This window comes from Globicephala melas, chromosome 14 (assembly GCF_963455315.2).
Source record: "Globicephala melas chromosome 14, mGloMel1.2, whole genome shotgun sequence".
NCBI lineage: Eukaryota > Metazoa > Chordata > Mammalia > Artiodactyla > Delphinidae > Globicephala > Globicephala melas.
This window is the reverse complement of record NC_083327.1, coordinates 47,325,922-47,345,503: the sequence shown is the minus strand read 5'-3', so window position 1 is coordinate 47,345,503 and position 19,582 is coordinate 47,325,922. Positions and strand designations below refer to the sequence as shown.

Below are 19,582 nucleotides of genomic sequence, written 5' to 3'. Positions count from 1 at the left end.
ATTCTTTCTGTAGCCATGTCCCCTCTACAAGTGAGCCCATCAAAGGCATTCTTCATCTCTAGTGATTTTGATCTCTAGAATTTCTTTTTGATTTTTTCTTAGACTTTTAATCTCTCTGTTTACAATGTCAGAGACAAATTGTTGATATTCAATGTGAGAACCTGGTAGAGCTCTTGGAGGTGAAACTCACAGAAGTGTGTGTACCCACCCCCTCCATGACTGGGTTCCTAAGGAATTTTTAATTCTCAGAGTTGTCCACAAGGAGGCTCCAGCAATTTGTCAGTTACAGTTCAGGGATTCCTGTCCCAGTGCTGGTGCCCGTAGAGGATTCTGTTCTGGTAAGTTATAATTCTCTGTCTTTCCAATTTTGGGGGCAGCAGTTTGCCCTGTGAGCTCATTTTTTTTGATGGATCTTAGAACAATTGTTGATTTTTCAGTTTGTTTAGGTTTTCACTTTTTAGGATGGATTAGCAACTTCTAAGCTCTTTAAGTGCTGCACCAGAAACCAGAGGAGCTCACATAGCTTTTTTCCTGTTTTCTTCTATAAGTTTTACATTTTTCATTTAGGTCTTTAATTCATTATGAGTTAATTTTTGTATTAAATGTGAGGTATGGAGAAATAATGATTTTTTTTCTGTTTGCATAAGGATATCCAACTATTACAGCACCATTTGTGGAACAGATTATCCTTCCTCCATCGAATTGCTTTTTCATTTTTATCAAAAATTACTTGACCATATATTTGTGGGCCTATTTTTGGACTCTTATTCTATTTCATTATTCTGTCTGTCTATATCTTTTCTCCAATACCACACAAAATTGATTACTTCAGCTTTGTAGTAAATCTGGAAATTGCGTCGTGTGAGACCTCCTAGTTTCTTTTTTGGTTTGATTCTTCTATTTCCTTTGCTTCTCCATTTAAATTTTAGAATCACCTTGTCAATTTCTATAACAAGAAAAATCCCACTAGGATTTTGTTTGGACTTGCATTGAATCTATAGAGCAGTTTGGGGAAACATCTTAAAAGTATTGAGTTTTCAGTTCATTCCATGAACATGGAGAATCTCTTGATTTGATTACATCATCTTTGATTTCCTTTATCAATGTTTTGTAGTTTTTGTACACAGATCTTGCACATCTTTTTTAAGATTTATAACCAAGTATTCATATTTGGGGGTAATATTATAAATATATTATTTTAAAATTGCAATTTCTAATTGTTTTTTCCTAATATATAGAAAGATAGTTGATTTTTGTATATTGACTTGCACCCTGCAACATTACTACACTTACTTATTAGTTTTAGTATTTTTTGTAGATTATCTGGAATTTTCTACGTAATCATTTTCTGCAAATATGAACAATTTTAATTTTTCCTTTTCAACCTGTACATTGTTTATTTCTTTTCCTCGTTTTATTTCACTGGCTAGAACCTCCAGTATGATTTTAAATAAGTGATGAGAGCTGATCTCCATGCCATGTTCTGATCTTGGGGGTAAGCATTCAGCCTTTCATCATTAAGTATGTTAGCTGCAGGATTTTTGTAAATACCCTTTTTCAGATTGAAGAAGTTCCCTCTGTTCCCTAGCTTTCTGAGAGATTTATTCTTTTCTTTTTAATCGTGAATGATTGTTGAGTTTTATCAAGTGTTTTTTCTGTATCTGTTGAGGTTTGCTTTTTCTTCCTTAGTTTGTTGATATGATGAATTACAGTGATTAATAGTTGAATGTTGAATTAGCCTTGCATTCTCAAGGTAAACTTCATTTAGTTATGATCTGTTATCATTTTATGTACTGTTTGATTTTTATTTTTTCAGGGTTTTTTGCATCTATATTAATGAGGGGTACTGGTGTGTAGTTTTAGTATATCTTTATCTGTTTTGGGTATCATGATAATGCTGACTTCATTAAATGAGTTAGGAAGTGTTCCTTGTTTCTCTATATTTTTGAAAGCTTTGGTATAATCGGTATTATTTCTTCCATAAATGTTTGGTAGGTTTAACCATGAAGTCATCTCAGCCTGTAGGTTTCTGTTTTGCATCGTCTTTAACTACAGAATCAATTTTCAAAGTAGATGCAGGATTTTGCAAGTTATCTATTCCTTTTTAGGTAAACTTTGGCAGTTTATATATTTCGAAGAATTTGACCATTTCATCTAAGCTAGGACATAGAGTCATTCATTGTATTTCCTTAGGGCCTATAGTGATGTCCCCTCTTTCATTCCTGGTATTTATAACTTGTGTCTCCTCCTTTTTTTTTTCCTTGATCAGTCTAGCCAGAGGTTTATCAATTTTTATCAACAGTAGTTATTATAATTACTCATTGTGCTCCTTTCAAAGAGCTTTATTTATATTCTATTTGAAAATCTAAGAATCTGTTAAGTATTTTCTATTGTTATCCTTTTTTTATAGATAAATAAACTGAGGCCTGGATATACGGGCATACCTCAGAGATACTGCAGGTTCAGTTCCAGACCACTGCAGTAAAGCAAGTCATGAATTTTTTGGTTTCCCAATGATATAAAAGTTATGTTTACACTATGCTGTAGTCCATTAGGTCTGCAATAGCATTATATCTAAAAAATAGTACATACCTTAATTAAAAAATAGTTTATTGCTAAAAAATGCAAACCATCATCTGAGCCTTCAGTAAGTCATAATCTTTTTGCTGGTGGAGGGTCTTGTCTCGATGCTGATGCTGCTGACTGATGAGGGTGGTGGTTGCTGAAGGTTGGGGTAGCCATGGCAGTTTCTTAAAATAAGACACTGGGGAAGTTTGCCACATCAGTGGCTCTTCCTCTCAGGAATTCTCTGTAGCGTTCTACAATATTTGGTAGCATTTTGCCCACAGTAGAACTTCTTTCAAAATTGGAGTCAATTCTCTCAAATCCTGTTGCTGCTTTATCAGCTAAGTTTCTGTAATATTCTAAATCCTTTGCTATCATTTCAGTAATCTGCATAGCATCTTCAGTAGCTTCAGTAGATTCCATCTCGAGAAACCACTTTCTTTGCCCATTCATAAGAAGCAACTCCTCAAAAAGTTTTATCGTGAGATTGTAGCAATTCAGTCACATCCTCAGGCTCCACCTCTAATTCTATTTCTCTGACTATTCCCACCACACCTTCAGTTACAGTAGTAACAGGAAAGATCACCGATCACAGATCACCACAAGAAATGCAATAATCATGAAGAAGTTTGAAGTATTGCGAGAATTACCAAAATGTGACACAGAGACATGAAGTAAGCAAATGCTGTTGGAAAAATGGCACCAGTAGACTTGCTGTACTCAGGGTTACCACACACCTTCAATTTGTAAAAAACACAGTATCTGTGAAGTGCAGTGAAGCACAGCTCCATAAAACAAGGTATGCCTGTATTAGGAAACTTGTCTATAATACAGCCAGAATGACAGATCCAAGGTTCAAATCCAAGTCTAGGTGGCTCCAGAGCCTTTGCGTTTGACCAGCTCTGCTTTATTGACTGGTATAAAGGATGACTCAAAATCCGATAATACTTATGAAGGGAATCCTCTCCTTCACACTGTGACTGGCAGCAAACGTTTCATTTTCATCATTGGACTGCAGTACCTACTGTTCTCGGTCTTTGGACTCTTCTCTGTAAACAGCATATAGTTCAACACTTATTGTCATAAGATCTCTGGAGATCTGTTTGCTCCATCTAAAAGTTTAGACTGCTCAGTGAGCGTACCTACCAAGGAGAGACAGAAAATTTGGGGACTTCTGTCTGCCACAAAATACTCAATAACACATATTAGATTTTCAGAACATAGAATCTCCCGAGATCTTCCAGTGAATGGATACCTGCAGTAGCTGTCCTGATGCCATCTGTTGTTGGTAGAAATTAAAGCCTTGACTCTATCCCCTTCCCTTTAAAATATAGGAATTTATTTACCTTCTTAGTTATAAGATATGCTTTCGAAAATAAAAACTAACATAGCTTGCTTGTTTCCTTAGGTCTGACGGTAACTGCTGTAAAAGACTCAGGAGAATGGAATTTGGAGGCTGGGGCGTTAGTCCTTGCAGATGCAGGCCTTTGCTGTATTGATGAGTTTAATAGCCTCAAAGAGCATGACAGAACCAGTATCCACGAAGCAATGGAGCAACAAACCATAAGTGTTGCTAAGGCTGGGTAAGAATTTATTTTCTTTAAAATGTATGGGAATAGTGAGATTAGTTAATATATGACTATGGGAAAATGTGAACCATATTGAACTGCAAGGTATGTTTGGTCCTCTAAGAGATTATCAACTGTCACCGTTCAACACACATTAGTCTTCCCATGGAGATACGTGAAGAAGTAAATTGAGGTGTTGAGAAAAAGTAAGGTAAGGCTAAAGTATAAATGTAAGTTGACTTAATTCTTGCAGGGAACTTATGAAGAGCTTTCAATGCAGCATTCAACTCGTCCTCTCATTTAGTAATTGTGTGTCTACTCTGGGCATAGTACTATGTTAGGAATTTTGAAAGATTCGAAAAGAAAAAAAATGTAATTTCTGCTTTCGATGGCATTCTCCTTATATATCCTAATGGAAGGTTTATCACTGCATATAGAAACCTAAATAATATATATTAGCATAAGATGAAGTACCTACTGTGACTCAAGGAGATTCAGAGGTTCAGGTATGTGAGTCTCTGGCTGCACGTGACCAATGAGGAGCAAACTCTGCCCCACACCGCCACACGAAGCACAGGGTAATGACAGCTCAGCACAGAGAGAATTTGAAGTCTGTGCTGCACTAAGGGTAAAGATCACAACAGCAGTGCCAATCCCCAGACTAACTGTGATGGTCTTGCACTCTACCTGAAGTGGTATGGTATTATTTGAAGGTAGACTGTAACCAATTAAAGATATAAATGCTAGAACAACCACTAGAAAATAAGAGACAAAACTAAAACTAATATGTAAGTTGTGGAGGTAAAATGCTATCGTAAATAATCCAAAAGAAGGCAGGAAGAGAAGAAAAAGGGAACAAAGAATAGATGAGACAAAGAGAATATAATTAGCAAGATGATAGATTTATTTATTTATGTATTTATTTATTTGGACTACATCAACATTTAAAACTTCGGAGCATCAAAGGATGCAATGGAGTGAAAAATTAACATGTGGAATCAGAGAAAATATTTGCAAATAATGTATCTGAAAAGGAGTTAATAGCCAGAATATATAAAGAACTCCTACAGCTCAGCAACACAAAATAATCAAGTTAAAAACTGGGCAAAGAACTTGAATACACATTCATCCAAAGATGATACACAAATGGCCAGCAAGCACATGAAAAGATGCTCAGCATCACCAATCACTAGGAAAATGCAAATCAAACACGATATCACCACACAAATGTTAGGAGGCTACCATAAAACAAACAAACAAACAAAAAGGAAAGAACAAGTGTTTGTGAGGGTGGGGAGCAATTGGAGCACCTGGAATCCTTGTGGATTATTGGAAATATAATATGTAAAATGATGCAGCCACTATGGAAAACAGTTTTGCAGTTCAGTTTCAGTTTTGCAAGATGAAGTGCTGGAGACTGGTCACACAACAATTTAAACACATTTAACACTATTGCATGTACACTTAGAAATGGTTGAGATGGTGAATTTTATGATATGCATTTTTACCACAATAAAAAATAATATACAAATTTGAAAAAATATAACCCATTCACATTGTTGTACAACCATTTGTGTACTTTTCAAAAGAGTTTTCTAGCCAATAGGAAAGTGAGGGTGAGAAGATACTTATGACTCTCCAAACTTACTTACTTCATTTGTATATGAAGGTGTTCACAGGGACTCCTTGTGTTTATGAACTCAGTTGATTCTCCAAAATAGTTTCAGAATTATTACCCCAACACCATTGCCAATAACAAAAACCACAAAGAAACTAAGTAATATTTAAGCCTTCTTTGCAGTTCTTTTTGGGTTTAGAGTATATTCCACTAAGGTTATATATGGTCAGAGTGCATGTTCAAAAGTTATTTGAATTAATTCTTTTCTTTGTGTGGTCATATTACTGATTTGGTATACAGTTAGGAAACAGGTCTTTAAACCTATGTTTGTGTACACTTTTAGAGGTTGCCTTTTGATTAATTTTGTTTTCTGAATTTGTAAAACATATTTCAAAAGTCAAAACTATTATACCAAAGAAGTTACACTTATATCCCTTCACCTTCCATTCTGTTTTCTCCTATCCCTTTCCTAAACCTTGGTTTCTGATTTATCCTTCCTATATTCCTTGTTTTAGCAAAAATAGTCAAAAACACACATGTGGGTATTTGTGCACACTCTCATGCGCACCTCCCCTCTTTTTTATGCAAAAGATAGCATAATATATATGCTCTTTGTCACTGTTTTAATGGTATCCTGTAATTATTATATGTAGTGTTCTCATTATCATTTTTTATATGTTTTTTATAAATTCTGCAGTTTTGGTTTGTACATCCCTTTTCTCTCAAGGTTTTTTTTTTTTTTTTTGCGGTACGTGGGCCTCTCACTATTGTGGCCTCTCCCGTTGCGGAGCACAGGCTCCGGACGCGCAGGCTCAGTGACCATGGCTCATGGGCCCAGCCGCTCCGCGGCATATGGGATCTTCCCAGACCGGGGCACGAACCCGTGTTCCCTGCATTGGCAGGCAGACTCTCAACCACTGCACCACCAGGGAAGTCCCTCAAGGTTTGTTTTAAAGAGTTTTTTAACCTCCAGGTAGAAGGACCTTTTGAAAATTATTTGTTTTTCAATGGTGCTATTCATTTCTGGTTTTATTGCATTGTGGTCAGAGAATGTTGTTTGTATTATTTCTACTTTAAGGAGCTTCATGAGTGTTGTTTCTTTGTGGCCTCATGTTAGAACAATTTCATGACTGGCCCATCTTTGCTTGAGAAGTTATATTCTTTATAATCAAGATGTGATACACACACACACAGATACACACACACACACACAAACACACACACACCTATAAACTATACGTTATAAGGTCTTCTATATCTTTATTTACCTTTTGTCTGTTTGATGTGTCTTAGGCTGAAAGTGGTTTGTTAAAGTATTATTACTGTGTGTCTGTTGTTTTCTCTTTTCATGTCTCACATCAGAAACTTTGCATAAAGTTTCTGCTTTATCAAGGTAGTTGCTGTGGCTTTAGCATTTGCAGTTTGTGTTAATGCTGTGTGGCCTGAATTTTACCTTGCCTGGTATCAAGATCACAACTCCTGATTTCATATTATTTACATTTGCCTAATATATCTGCCTCTTCCTTTATGTTCAGCCTTTTGATTGCAATTTGTTCTCTTGTATACAGCATAAAGTTGGTTTTATTTTACTTTGCTTTGTCTTACAAGTAACCTGAAAATCTATTTCTTTTAATGTGAGTTAAGCACATTTACATTTATTGGTATTACCAATATGCTTGGTGTCAAGTGTTTCATTTTTTAAAAAACTTTGTTTCTTTTTCTATTTGTTTGGCATTTAGGAAGGTTTGCATTCTTGTTATACATTAGGGGTTGGCAAATTTTTTGTATAAAGGTCCAGATAGTAAATATTTTAGGGTTTTGTGGGCTATATAGTCTCTGTTGCAACTACTCACCTCTGCTAATGTAGACAATATGACTGCATCAATATGTCTATGATGTGGACAGAATAAAGAAGCCATAGACAATATGTAAAACAATAGGTGTAGCTGTTTCCCAGTGAAGCTTTACTTAAAAAATAGGTAGTGAGCTGGATTTGATCTGCTGGCTGTAGTTTGACGACGCCTGTTCTAGGGCTTACCTATAAATACCTTTTATAATGCCTGCAGCCCCCTTTATCTTCCCTTGGGAGCTTTAAGTAATATCCTTTGACTGTACTTACCCATTTGGTAACCAATGAGCATATGCTACTTTCCCTTTTCTCCCTTCCCTTTACTATTAAAAAATTGTTATATTATTTATACTTTGTCAGGACAGATAACACTTATATGTATATACTGTTCTACTTTTATACCTTCCTTTGTTTTGGTCTTAGACCTAAAATTAAATATATTCAGGGCTCACCATCAATCCTTTTGCCAGAGTATCACTGTCATCTCTTGGTTGAATGAAGGTCTCCTCTAACAGATTCCTTGGGAGGGGTTCCTGAGTACTGTACTGAGATTGTGCAGGTTTAAAGCTATTAATATTTTTCATAGCTTTGATACTTGAAGAACAGCGTGACTGTATATAAAGACCTAGCCTTATACTTTCTTTCCTGTCATCTTGCGTTGCATGTTGCTGTTGACAAATCTAATGCCATCCTGATATCCTTTGCTTTGTAGGTGATTTGATTTTCTTGCCTGAAGGCCCAGAAGAATTTTTCTCTTTGTGGTTTAAGTGTAATACTTTTACTAGGCTATATCTTAGTTGATTATCCTTGGTCATTTTTTTTAGATGTTAGTGAGCTCTTTGAAATGTATCAATACAAGACTTCGTTTCTCTCTGGAAATGTTTCTTGAATTATAGTTTCACATATTCTGTTCTTTGTTTTGTTTTTATTTTTCAGAAATTCCAATTACGTGTATGTTAGGTCTTCTTTGCCTAGATTCTATAGCAACCAATTTTTTTCTGAGACTTTTTAGCTGTTTTGTTTTTATTATCTTGGCATTTTTATTCCTCCCCTTAGCACCCTTTATTATATTTTCATTCCTGTCTATCCTCTCTTTGGATGCCCAGATTTAAATGTTCATTTCTGAAATTATTTTGTCTCCCTCCCTTCCCCCATTTTCTTCCCTGAGTCATCTCTGGATGTTCATCTTCCTCTTTTTTATATGTTTCTGAGTTTTTGAATTCTGATTTGGAATGGTTCTTCATACGTACAAATGTTTGTTTAAGAATATTTAATTTAAGTGAGTGTATTAAATACAGATTGCTTCTGCTTTGTGGGCTTTTTTAGGGGGAGGTGGGGTGGGGGTTTTACCAACTAAGGTATTTTGATTCTTGTGGTAGTTTTGTACTAATAATGCATATTATTTCCATTCATTCTGAAATGTCTTATCTTTTCCTGAATCAGTAGTAGTTATTCTGTTAAGTTGGTGGTCAGAGGTTTGGATGGTGTACTAGTTTTTAGTTCAGGGTAATCTCAGCTCAGTGCATTTTACTTAATAGAGTTTTTTCCTAAGGTTTAAGGGGGGCAGGTGATGTGTTCTGATTTTGTGTTTCTCATTTGTGCTGTAGGATCTTTAATATACTGCTTGCCTCCTTCTCCTGATTGCCAACACTCCAAGACACCCTTGCCCCTTGTAAGTCATCTCCATCCACTCCAGGACCCTTCCCAAGCCTGCCACCTCTGGTCCCAGGAACTTTCACGTTCCTCTTTCTATTGCCCAGTAGTCACTGCTTTGATGAGGTCTCAAGGCTGTTCTCAATATTTCCCCGCTCCTTGTGGGATTCCCTCCTTGTAAGGGTGGTTTTATCTGTGTTCCTCCATCATGAGGAACCCATTGCCCTCTCCTCCTTTTCACTCAGTCTCCACCCATCTTCCTGTTCCAACATGGGCTCTAGATTAGCTTTGCTGGTTTCTAATGTCTGTTCACATGGAAATTGAAGTTTGTAGTATTCTGTCTCTCTCTTAGCTAGCTTTCAGTTTTGTTTTACAGCTTTATTTGCTCTTCTTATTTATCCCTAAGGTCTCTGGAGCATGTGTTGAGAGATTTGGATATAAGCAGCTGCCATTATCCTATGGAAGCCTGGAAGTCAACATTTTGTCTTTTAAGCTATTCTTTCTTGTTGTTTAAATAACACCAACTTTTTGCTGTATATTTTTAAAACATTGCCTGTGTTTTCCTTAAACCATTTCCAGAAAAAGTAATTAGATTGTTATCTGCAATCATTTTGAAGGGCTCAAATATAGATATGGAATTAGACTTGTTCCATATTCTTTAGAATCAATGGATTGAAGGTTCAGGGAAGCATATTTAGAATCAGTACAAGCAAGACTTCTCAGTGGCTAGAGCTGCCTAGAGATAAGTAGGCTGCCTATAGGGTTTAGAGGTCTTCAAGTTCATCTAGAAAAAAGTTATATAAGGAATTCAAGCATCTAATGAGTAAATGGATAACCTTTAAGGTGCCACCTATGAGATGCTGCAAATTATGGGCTGGCCCACAGACTCAGCCATGATGAACGAATTCAGCTGCTGGCTGGTTTATTGCAGAATATGTACAATACGGTTTCACATTATATCATGAAATATGGAACATGATCTGTGCTAGACATGGAACAAGTTCAGGAAACTGCATCAAGAGCTCTACCTTTTTAAAATGACCACAAGAATGTATTGGGTATTGAAAGAATTATCATAATGATGAAGAGCAAGAGTCCCCGAGCTAGTCTGGCTGGGTTGAGGTTCCATCTCCACTTCCTGCTAGCCAGGCATATCACCCGACTCCTCTGTGCCTTGGTTTCCTCATGGTACGATGGTGAGAATTGTTCTATCTGTTTCATACGGCTGTTGTGAAAATTAAGTGAGTTAATCCAGTGAAGTGCTTAGGATAGAACCTGGCACATAATAAGTGCCTTTTAAGTGTTAACTATTATAGGTCTCTAATTCCTTTCAGAAACTCGTGGGGCCCAAATGCATGTTCGAATTCAGATTTTTTGTTTCAATTTTAAGAAAGCACTACAATGCATGTGTCATATATTATGAAACCCACTAGCAGTGTCTGAGACAGCACTCTGTATTCAAATGCCTTAATTATTTAATTATTTTGTGAAACTTATAAAACTTCACACTAAATGGGATAAAGACTCACATCAATTTAGGTCAGAGTTTGCTGCCAGATTACCTATGAAAACCTTGCCTTTTTTAAGAGCTTTTTGGATTTTGAAATTGTTATAAGTGAATATGGGCCATTGTCACCATCATCATCAGGTCCCTGCATTTGTCTAGGATCCTTGAGCTGTCAGCAACATGGTTCTGCTCCAGGATGAAATAGTGAACCTACAAGGTGGATGATAACTGTAAAGGTTTTTTAAAGTTATAATGAGACTAGCTCAACTTACCTGAAGTAGACCTTAAGCCAGGCCTGCTAGGGTATGTGGGAGAGTAAAAGCTGCCTTTGGGTGTGACTGGAACATAACTTGGGGGATGGGAGTTTGTAGATATAAAATAGCAGCTATATTATCTCATTGCCACCTTAGCATCAGAAGTATATTCATTTTCAGACCTGCTCTCCCATTGTTGTGACTCGGATATTTTCTCTGTCTTTGATTTATCTGTGTGTTTGTCTTTTAGGCTTGTTCACCTCTCTTTAGTAGCTCAGCTCTCCCTCTTGTGTCCATTTCAGATACCCTCAGGAGAGGCCCAGTTAGATATTGTCATCTAGATTTATGCAAGAGCAGCCCAGAGACCTCTGGCCAGTTTATGGGCTGACTGCTCTTTGGTCAGGTTCCAATATCAGGCCCAGCCAGTCGTCCATGTAAGGCAGTTTACATACAAGGGATTGTGGAGTTACGTGCTTGGTGCGCATTCCAGTGGTTGGCCTGTCCAGGACTATAATGAGGACAAAGGATCACAAGAAATATACCAAAGAACAAGTCATATGTCAGTTGTAAGTATTAGTAGATTTGTCGGTGCTGGGAAACAATAGTTTGTTTACACAGACAGAGTACCCTGGTGAATCAATCTAAATAGGAGGTAGCTCTTCATGAGAAAAGTCTCGAGCTCAGTGGATTTCAAAGAGATGGACAAAAAGGATGGCAGGGTTTTAAATGACAGTACTTAGTCACATGTACCTAGTGAGTTGTAAACTCTTGGTCAAGCTGTGTAGTTTGTAGAAGTTCTTACAGTTTCTCCCCAGATCATAGCTCCCACCAATTATGCAATTATGTGATCTTCATTCCTCCATTCGAGTTGTCCTTTTACGTTTGGGTTTTTTTTTAACTTTTATTTTGACGTCACTGTAATAGCTATAATACCACTTACAGAAAAGTGCAAGAATATGGTACATGTTGGTTTTGCTCTTGGGCTGGCTGTTAAGTGTGCCCTCAGTTACCACTGTCCATCTGTCATCTCCTTGGTGGTGGGAACCAAAGAAAACACTCTTCAGGTTCCACTTAGCTCATGTGTTCATTTTTCATAGCACTTACTCTGGGCCACTCTACAATTTAAGAAAAAGTTGGACCTGCTTCAAGCAGTTGCTCATCTAATTTTGTGGCCAACAGTGTTCAGAATCTTAAGTTCACTCTCCCTAATTAGAAGCCTGTTAATCTTCCTGATGGAAAGTATACAGTTAATTGCTAAATGCAGAACTCTTTCAGAAAATGTCTCTAGATACATAAAGCATGTCAGGTTGTTCATTAGTAAGCAGGTAAGAAGGGTTAAGTATGAAAAAGGAATACTTAATCATGTATTCAACTAAAATAAAATAAGAATACTCTGAATTTTCCTCTTGAAACACCTTACCTACTCCTCACTCCCCAGTTTTCAGACTTTTCTTCCTTTGGCTTTCATCCCCTAGAATAGGAGTCCTTCAGTGAGCCGTCATCATCCAGATGTTCTGGGCCCTTTCTCTAGGACCATGTCAGGATTGTCTTTGAGATGTTTGATACCTTGCAGCATCATTTTTAGGAACTCTTTGATATGTATGCTTTTGTTTTCTCTCTCTCTCTCATGTCTCAAGTGACTAAAGTCTGATTGACTTGTGAAGGAATTTTTGTTTGAATTATAATCTCCCTTAAGGGTATCAATGTGAACTGCTGGATCAGAATGGCTGGCCACCAAGGCTGCAGGGAATCTTGCAGAGAGGGGTGTGTGTGTGTGTGTGTGTGTGTGTGTGTGTGTGTGTGTGTGTGTGACTTTATATACATTACATAGAAGTAGAGAATTCTTTTAAAAAATAAGACCCACACACTTAATTGTTCCATGTAACTGTGCCAGTTCCACAAACTGTTTTTTAAGTTGAGGTTAAAGTTTATCCATGTGGTGAGCGTATACCTGTGAGGGCATATCATAAGCCATATACCCACCATTCAAATGCACAAGGGGCTGGGAGAGAATCAGTCAATATGATTTCTGTGGTGTAAAAGCTTGTTATGGGCAGTCAGAATAGAAAAAAATGCTAAAACACTCAGGATGTCTACTACGAATGTCTACGGTCTACTAAAATGTAACTTACAGTGTTAGTGCCAAAATATAGGTCTTATTGAATCCATATTTGTTTGAAAAGACCAATAGTTTTATTGTTCTCTGCTTATGTTACTTAAATCTGAAAACATTTTTAAAGTTTGGGAGTTTAACACTTTACATTTGTCCTGGCTGCTTAATGAAAGAGAAGAAGAAACCAAGAAGGAAAGGATGCAGTGTAAGCTTAAAAGGGGGTATCAGTATTTGAAAGTACCTGTTTAAGCTGTGCAAATCAGTCCCTGCAACTGGCAAATGGCAGCACAGTGCCACTGTGTGAAGTCATTTGAGAGAGCTTTACGTGGTGATGATCTTTAAGGCTGTAGAATGCTAAACTAAATAATGATTTGGGAAAGATAGTGTTTCATGTATTTTCCAGGTTGCTTTCAATCCTAATAGGATAGCTTCTCATCAAAGGCAGGGTATCTGATTCTTAAATAATAGAGGATACCCTCACTATTTGCTGAGGACACATTTTAGGAGAAAATCTGACATTGCAATTATATATTTGCTGCTACCCAATTATACTCATATGCCTAGGTGGAAGTACGGTCTAAAATTTAAAAACAGCAAGATGGCAGATTCTTGTTTTGCTCAGCAAATATGTCTTGAACACTCAGCAACATCATGGTCTCTGCTAGCTACTGACACCACAAAGGTGAAAAGACAAGGCCTTTGTTCTCAAGATGCTGACAACCTTGTAGCGAGACAGACAAGTAAACATTTATTGTGCACCTCGATTCCAATAGCCATGGAAGAGCCACAGCACCAGTCCCCACTGGGCTGATCTTCAGTTTTCTAGCCCACACCAGGCCTACCAGTCAGAATCTCGGAGGTGGGACCTGGGAATGTGTATTGTCAAAACCCACCTGGGTTCTCATCGACAAGCCAGGCTTGGGAACCATGGCTCCAGGGTAAGATGCCTCCACCCCTGGCACCCAGCTTGCCTCCTCCTTCCAGGATCTTGAGAAGCTGCTTCTCTGGTAGCATCCTTCACAGACTAGCCTCAGGTTAAGAGGGGGAAACAGGGAGAGGAGGGAACAGATTGAGAAGTGTTCCTTAGAGGCATCCAAGCATGCCACCAAGATGTGAAAATCTAAGTGCACATCAGGTACTCGGAGAGTGTCCTGTTCTTTCTAGACAATACGTACGAGCAGTACTTTCACCCCTTTCCTCTTTCCTATTCCCATTGCCTGTGCATCTCTTGTTACCACTCATTGGGTCAATCTAGATGTGAAAGGTAACTTGTCAACTTTATCGACCTTGTTAGAAAGCAGGGGAGGGTGTGTGTACCTCAGCGTTTAAGATTGCCAAAAAGAATGTAATGGATTGTGAGAATATCATTATTATGTTTTTGCTTTGTATAGTTTTGTGGGTGTTTTCATCACATTTTTCAGGGTGCTAAACATTTTTATTTTTAAATCGAGGGCCTATTAATCTAGAAAAGTTGGATAATCCGGAAACTGATATGTGAATGCTGCATCCAGGCTGTTTTCTGGCCTGATTCTTTAGGTTAGGAGGAGATCACTTAAACACTGGGATGGTTATTGTCATAGCCAGCGGATCTGGAGCTCAGTAGAGAGATGTGCTGTGTATTAGTCAGGTCAGGCTACGCTAACCACTATAGCAAACCGTGGCTTAACACAACCTAAGAATTAATCCTCAACTACTGAGGGATCGTCAGTCAGTAATCTTTGCTTCCCCATCCCTGGGTGGCACAATTCTAATGTATGTTCCTCAAGATTCCCTGGCAGGACTGAGCCCCAATTTCCTGCCATAGTAACTTGCTCATCATTGTACTCTTTATTGGCTTTTCTCTTTTTCTGGTCTGACTCTCCCCACTCCTAGGGTTGCCTCCCAAATAAACTCCCTGTTCCTAAATCCTTATCTCAGAAGTCAGCTTTTGAGGGAACCCAGCAATGCACGGTCGAGCTGAGAAAGACAAGTATGTTCCCACCCTACACAGTATATACCATGGTGGACCAGACTGGTTGATCACAGTAACAGCCTCTACTTAGAAAGGGGGAAAACGGAAAATACATGGCAGGCACTGGATTGTAGAAATTCTGGGGTCCTGCTGAGCGGGCATTATTAAGGGAGGTTTTGTGATTAAACCCTGGTTCTAATTCTAAGATAACTCCTTTTGCACTGTTCTCTGGCCCCTGGCTCAGCTCAGCACACAAAGGGTTCTTCTTGTCCGTTATCCTCCTTTGGCCACATCTGAAGGCGGCACCTGAGCTTCCCAGCCTGCATCCTCCTGGAGCAAGCTTAGGGGACCAAGATTGTTATTTTTGTTTGTTTGTTTTTTACAAACGTACCATTTTATTTTGATTCTTTCCTCTGACTTTTTCTCTTAACAGCTTTGAGGTATAATTCACATACTACATAAAGTCCACCCTTCTGAAGTATACAATTCTGTAGTTTTTAGTATATTCATAGAGTTGTGCAGCTATTACCACTGGTTCCTGAGCATTTTAGTCACCCCAAAGAGAAATCCCATATCCTGTAGCTCTCACTCCCCATTTTCTGTCTCTCCCAAGCCCTTGGCAACTACTAATCTGCTTTCTATCTCTGTGGATTTGCCTGTTCTGAACATTTCATATAAATCGAATCATATAAGATGTGACTTTTTGTGTCTGGCAACTTTCACTTGTTTTTAAGGTTCATCCGTGTTGTTGCATGTATCAATAGTTTGTTTCTGTATATGGCTGAATAGTCTTTCTTTATATGAATATACCACATTTTGTTTATCCATTCATCAGTTGATAAAAATTTAGGCTGTTTCCAATTTGGGGCTATTATGAATAATGCTACTAAGAAGATTCAAGTACAAGTTTTTGTGGGGACAATATGTTTTCATTACTCTTGAGTGTATACATAGGAGCAGATTGCTGGGTCAAATGGTAACTCCATATTTAACTTTTTGAGGAACTGTTTTCCAAAGCTACTATACCATTTTACAATCTCTCGAGAGATGTATGAAGGGTCCAATTTCTCTACATTCTTGCTAACACTTGTTATTGTCTTTGTGATTATAACAGTACTAGTGTATCTAAAGTCGTATCTCACTGTGTTTTTTTTTTAACTAAAGTGTAGTTGATTAACAGTGATCCAGATATATATACAGTTATATATCTATATATCTATATATTCTTTTTCAGGTTCTTTTCCCTTATAGGTTATTATAGAATATTGAGTATAGTTCCCTGTGCTATATACAGTAGGTCCTTGTTGGTTATCTATTTTATATACAGTAGTGTGGATGTGTTAATCCCAAACTCCTAATTTATTCCTCCTACCCCCCTTTCCCCTTTGGTAACCATAAGTTTGTTTTCTATGTTTGTGGGTCTATTTCTGTTGTTTAAATAAGTTCATTTGTATTTTATTATTTTTCAGATTCCACATATAAGCAATATTATATGTTTGTCTTTCTCTGTCTGGCTTACTTCACTTAGTATGATAATCTCTAGGTCTATCCATATTGCTGCAGATGGCATTATGTCATTCTTTATACACCTGAGTAATGTTCCATTGTATAAATATACCACATCTTCTTTTTCCATTCATCTCTTGATGGACATTTATGTTGTTTCTGTGTCTTGGCTATTGTAAATAGTGCTGCCATGAACATTGGGATGCATGTATCTTTTCAAATTATAGTTTTCTCTGGATATATGCCCAGGAGTGGGATTGCTGGATCATATGTTAACTCTATTTTTAGTTTTTTAAAAAACCTCCACACTGTTCTCCATAGTGGCTGTACCATTTTACATTCCTACCAACAGTGTAGGAGGGTTCCTTTTTCTCCACAACCTCTCTAGCATTTATTATTTGTAGACTTTTTGAAGATGGCCAGTCTGACCAGAGTGAGGTGATACCTCCTTGTAGTTTTGATTTGCATTTCTCTCATAATTAGCAGTGTTGAGCATTTTTTCATGTGCCTGTTGGCCATCTGTATGTCTTCTTTGGAGACATGTCTGTTTAGGTCTTCTGCCCATTTTTTGATTGGGTTGTTTGGTTTTTTTGATATTGAGCTACATGAACTGTTTGTGTGTTTTGGAAATTAATCCCTTGTCAGTAGCATTGTTTGCAAATATTTCCTCTGATTCTGTAGGTTGTCTTTTCTATTTTGTTTATGGTTTCCTCACTGAGGTTTTGATTTGCATTTTCCTAATGACTAAAGACATTGAGCATCTTTTCGTATGTTTATTAGCCATTTGTATATCTTCTTTGGAGAAATGTCTATTCCAATCCTTTGCCCATTTTTAACTGGGTTATTTATCATTTTATTGTTGAGTTCTAAGAGTTCTTTGTATGTTCTGAATATAAGTCCTTTATCAGATATATGATGTGCAAATAATAATTTCTTCCATTCTGTGTGTGGGTTTTTTCACCTCCTTGATGGCATTCAAATTTTGATGCGGTTCATTTTACCTATTTTGTCTTTTTTTTTACTTGTGCTTTTGGTGTCATTTGTGCAAAAGGTTGTTTTTACAACTTGAAAGCAATTGTCAATGAAAAAATTAATCAATAGTCGATCTAAGAAAGAAATGGAAAATTTCATTTGAGCCAACCTGAGATTATAACCTGGGTGAGCTTCTTTCAGGAAGCTCTGAGGACTGTTCTGAGGTCAAAGCACAGTTATGTAAGTTTTTGACATGATGGGTTATATGTCAAAGGATGTATTATTGACAGTTTACACAATCCAGATCTACACATACAAAGTGAGCTGTGGGTCATGGGTCATCATGGCCCCTTACAAGATTAAGAAGGAAGGTTATCTCCTAAGGAGGTCTGGTTAATGCAGATACACAATACACACTAAAGGGGAGGGAGGAGGCCCAAATAGGCAGAGAAGAATTTTATGTTTAAATTTTCTTGTCTTGCCATAAAGTATGAATTTTATTCCATCACAGCAAAGGCTTCTTCAGACTGAGTTTGTGGTTTCTTTGGCAGTGCAGATCCCGTAGTAATTTAGGTCTCTGATCCCTTTGCTTCTAGTCAGTTGCATATGCCAGTATCCAGAATTCCTTTCTTGACATATTTCTCAAGCTCAGTTGTTGGGTTTTGGGGGTTTTTCCTTCTTTGCCTTGGGCTGCTATAACAAAATACTGTAGACTGATTGGCTTAAACAACAGACATTTATGTCTCATAGTTCCAGAGGCTGGGGAGTCCAAGGTCAAGATTTGATTCCTAGTGAGGACCCGCTTCCTTGCTCTGAAACAGCTGCATTCTTGCTGTTGCCCACATGGCCTTCCCTCCCTGTGCGAGCCCGAAGAGAGCGCTCTTGTCTCTCATCCTCTGCTTTCAGGATGTGAATCCCATTATGAGGGCTGTACACTCATAACCCCATCTAAACCTGGTTACCTTCCTAAGCTCCCCAACTCATAATATCAGCACTTTGGGTGACAGGGCTTCAAAATAGGAATTTTGGGGGGACACAAACATTCAGTCCATAACGCTGTCCATTCCATTTTTTTCAATTGTGGTTAAAAAACAAAAAACATGTAAAATTTACCATCCTAATTATTTCTAAGTATACAGTTCAGTAGTGTTAAGTACATTCACATTGTTATGTAACCGATCTTCAGAACTCTTCATCTTGCAAAACTGAAACTCTACACCCATTAAACAACAGCTCCGCATTTTCCCCTCTCCCCAGTCCCTGGCAACCACCATTTTACTTTCTGTTTCTGTGAATGTGACTACTCTAGAAACCCCGTATAAATGGTATCATATAGTATTTGTCTTTTGTGACTGACTTAATTCACGTACCATGATGTTCTCAAAGTTCATCCATGTTGTATTTTGTGACAGGATTTCCTTTCTTTCAGGCTGAATAACATTTCATTGTGTGAGTGTGTGTATTGTTTATCCATTTATTCATCGGTGGACACTTGTATTGCTTCCTCCTCTTGGCTATTATATAGCTGCTGTGAACGTGGGTGGGCCTTCGTTCCATTTTTCTTCAACTTAATGGTGGCTACCCTAAGGCCATCTAAGCTGAAGGCTTCACTCTTTTTTTTTTTTTTTTTTTTTTTTGGGGGGCCTCTCACTGTTTTGGCCTCTCCCCTTGCGGAGCACAGGCTCTGGACACGCAGGCTCAGCAGCCATTGCTCACGGGCCCAGCCGCTCCACGGCATATGGGATCCTCCCGGACTGGGGGCACGAACCTGTGTCCCCTGCATCGGCAGGCGGACTCTCAACCACTGCGCCACCAGGGAAGCCCAAGGCTTCACTCTTAATCTGGGTCACTTTATACTACTGAGAAAATTGACTGGGCCTTTGTTGTTCAAAGCCTGTTTCAGTCTTTTCCCTTACTTTCTGGGGTCTAGAGGCAACTGTCTTTTCCAGCCCTTCAAAGCCTCAAATTCCTGAGCTGTCTATTCTCTTTCGTTACTCCTTGAAAAGTGGTCACTTCTCTCCTGTGC

General features: G+C 38.0%; 1 protein-coding gene across 2 annotated transcripts in view; it reads left to right on the top strand.

The window, feature by feature from the left end:
• MCM9 (minichromosome maintenance 9 homologous recombination repair factor) overlaps positions 1 to 19,582 on the top strand; it is an 82,845-nt gene that overhangs the window by 47,695 nt on the left and 15,568 nt on the right. For both annotated transcript variants that reach the window (XM_030853581.2, XM_030853582.2), the window contains exon 8: positions 3,974 to 4,148. In XM_030853581.2, the coding sequence (XP_030709441.2) occupies positions 3,974 to 4,148 (175 nt within the window). The remainder of the gene's footprint in view (positions 1 to 3,973; positions 4,149 to 19,582) is intronic.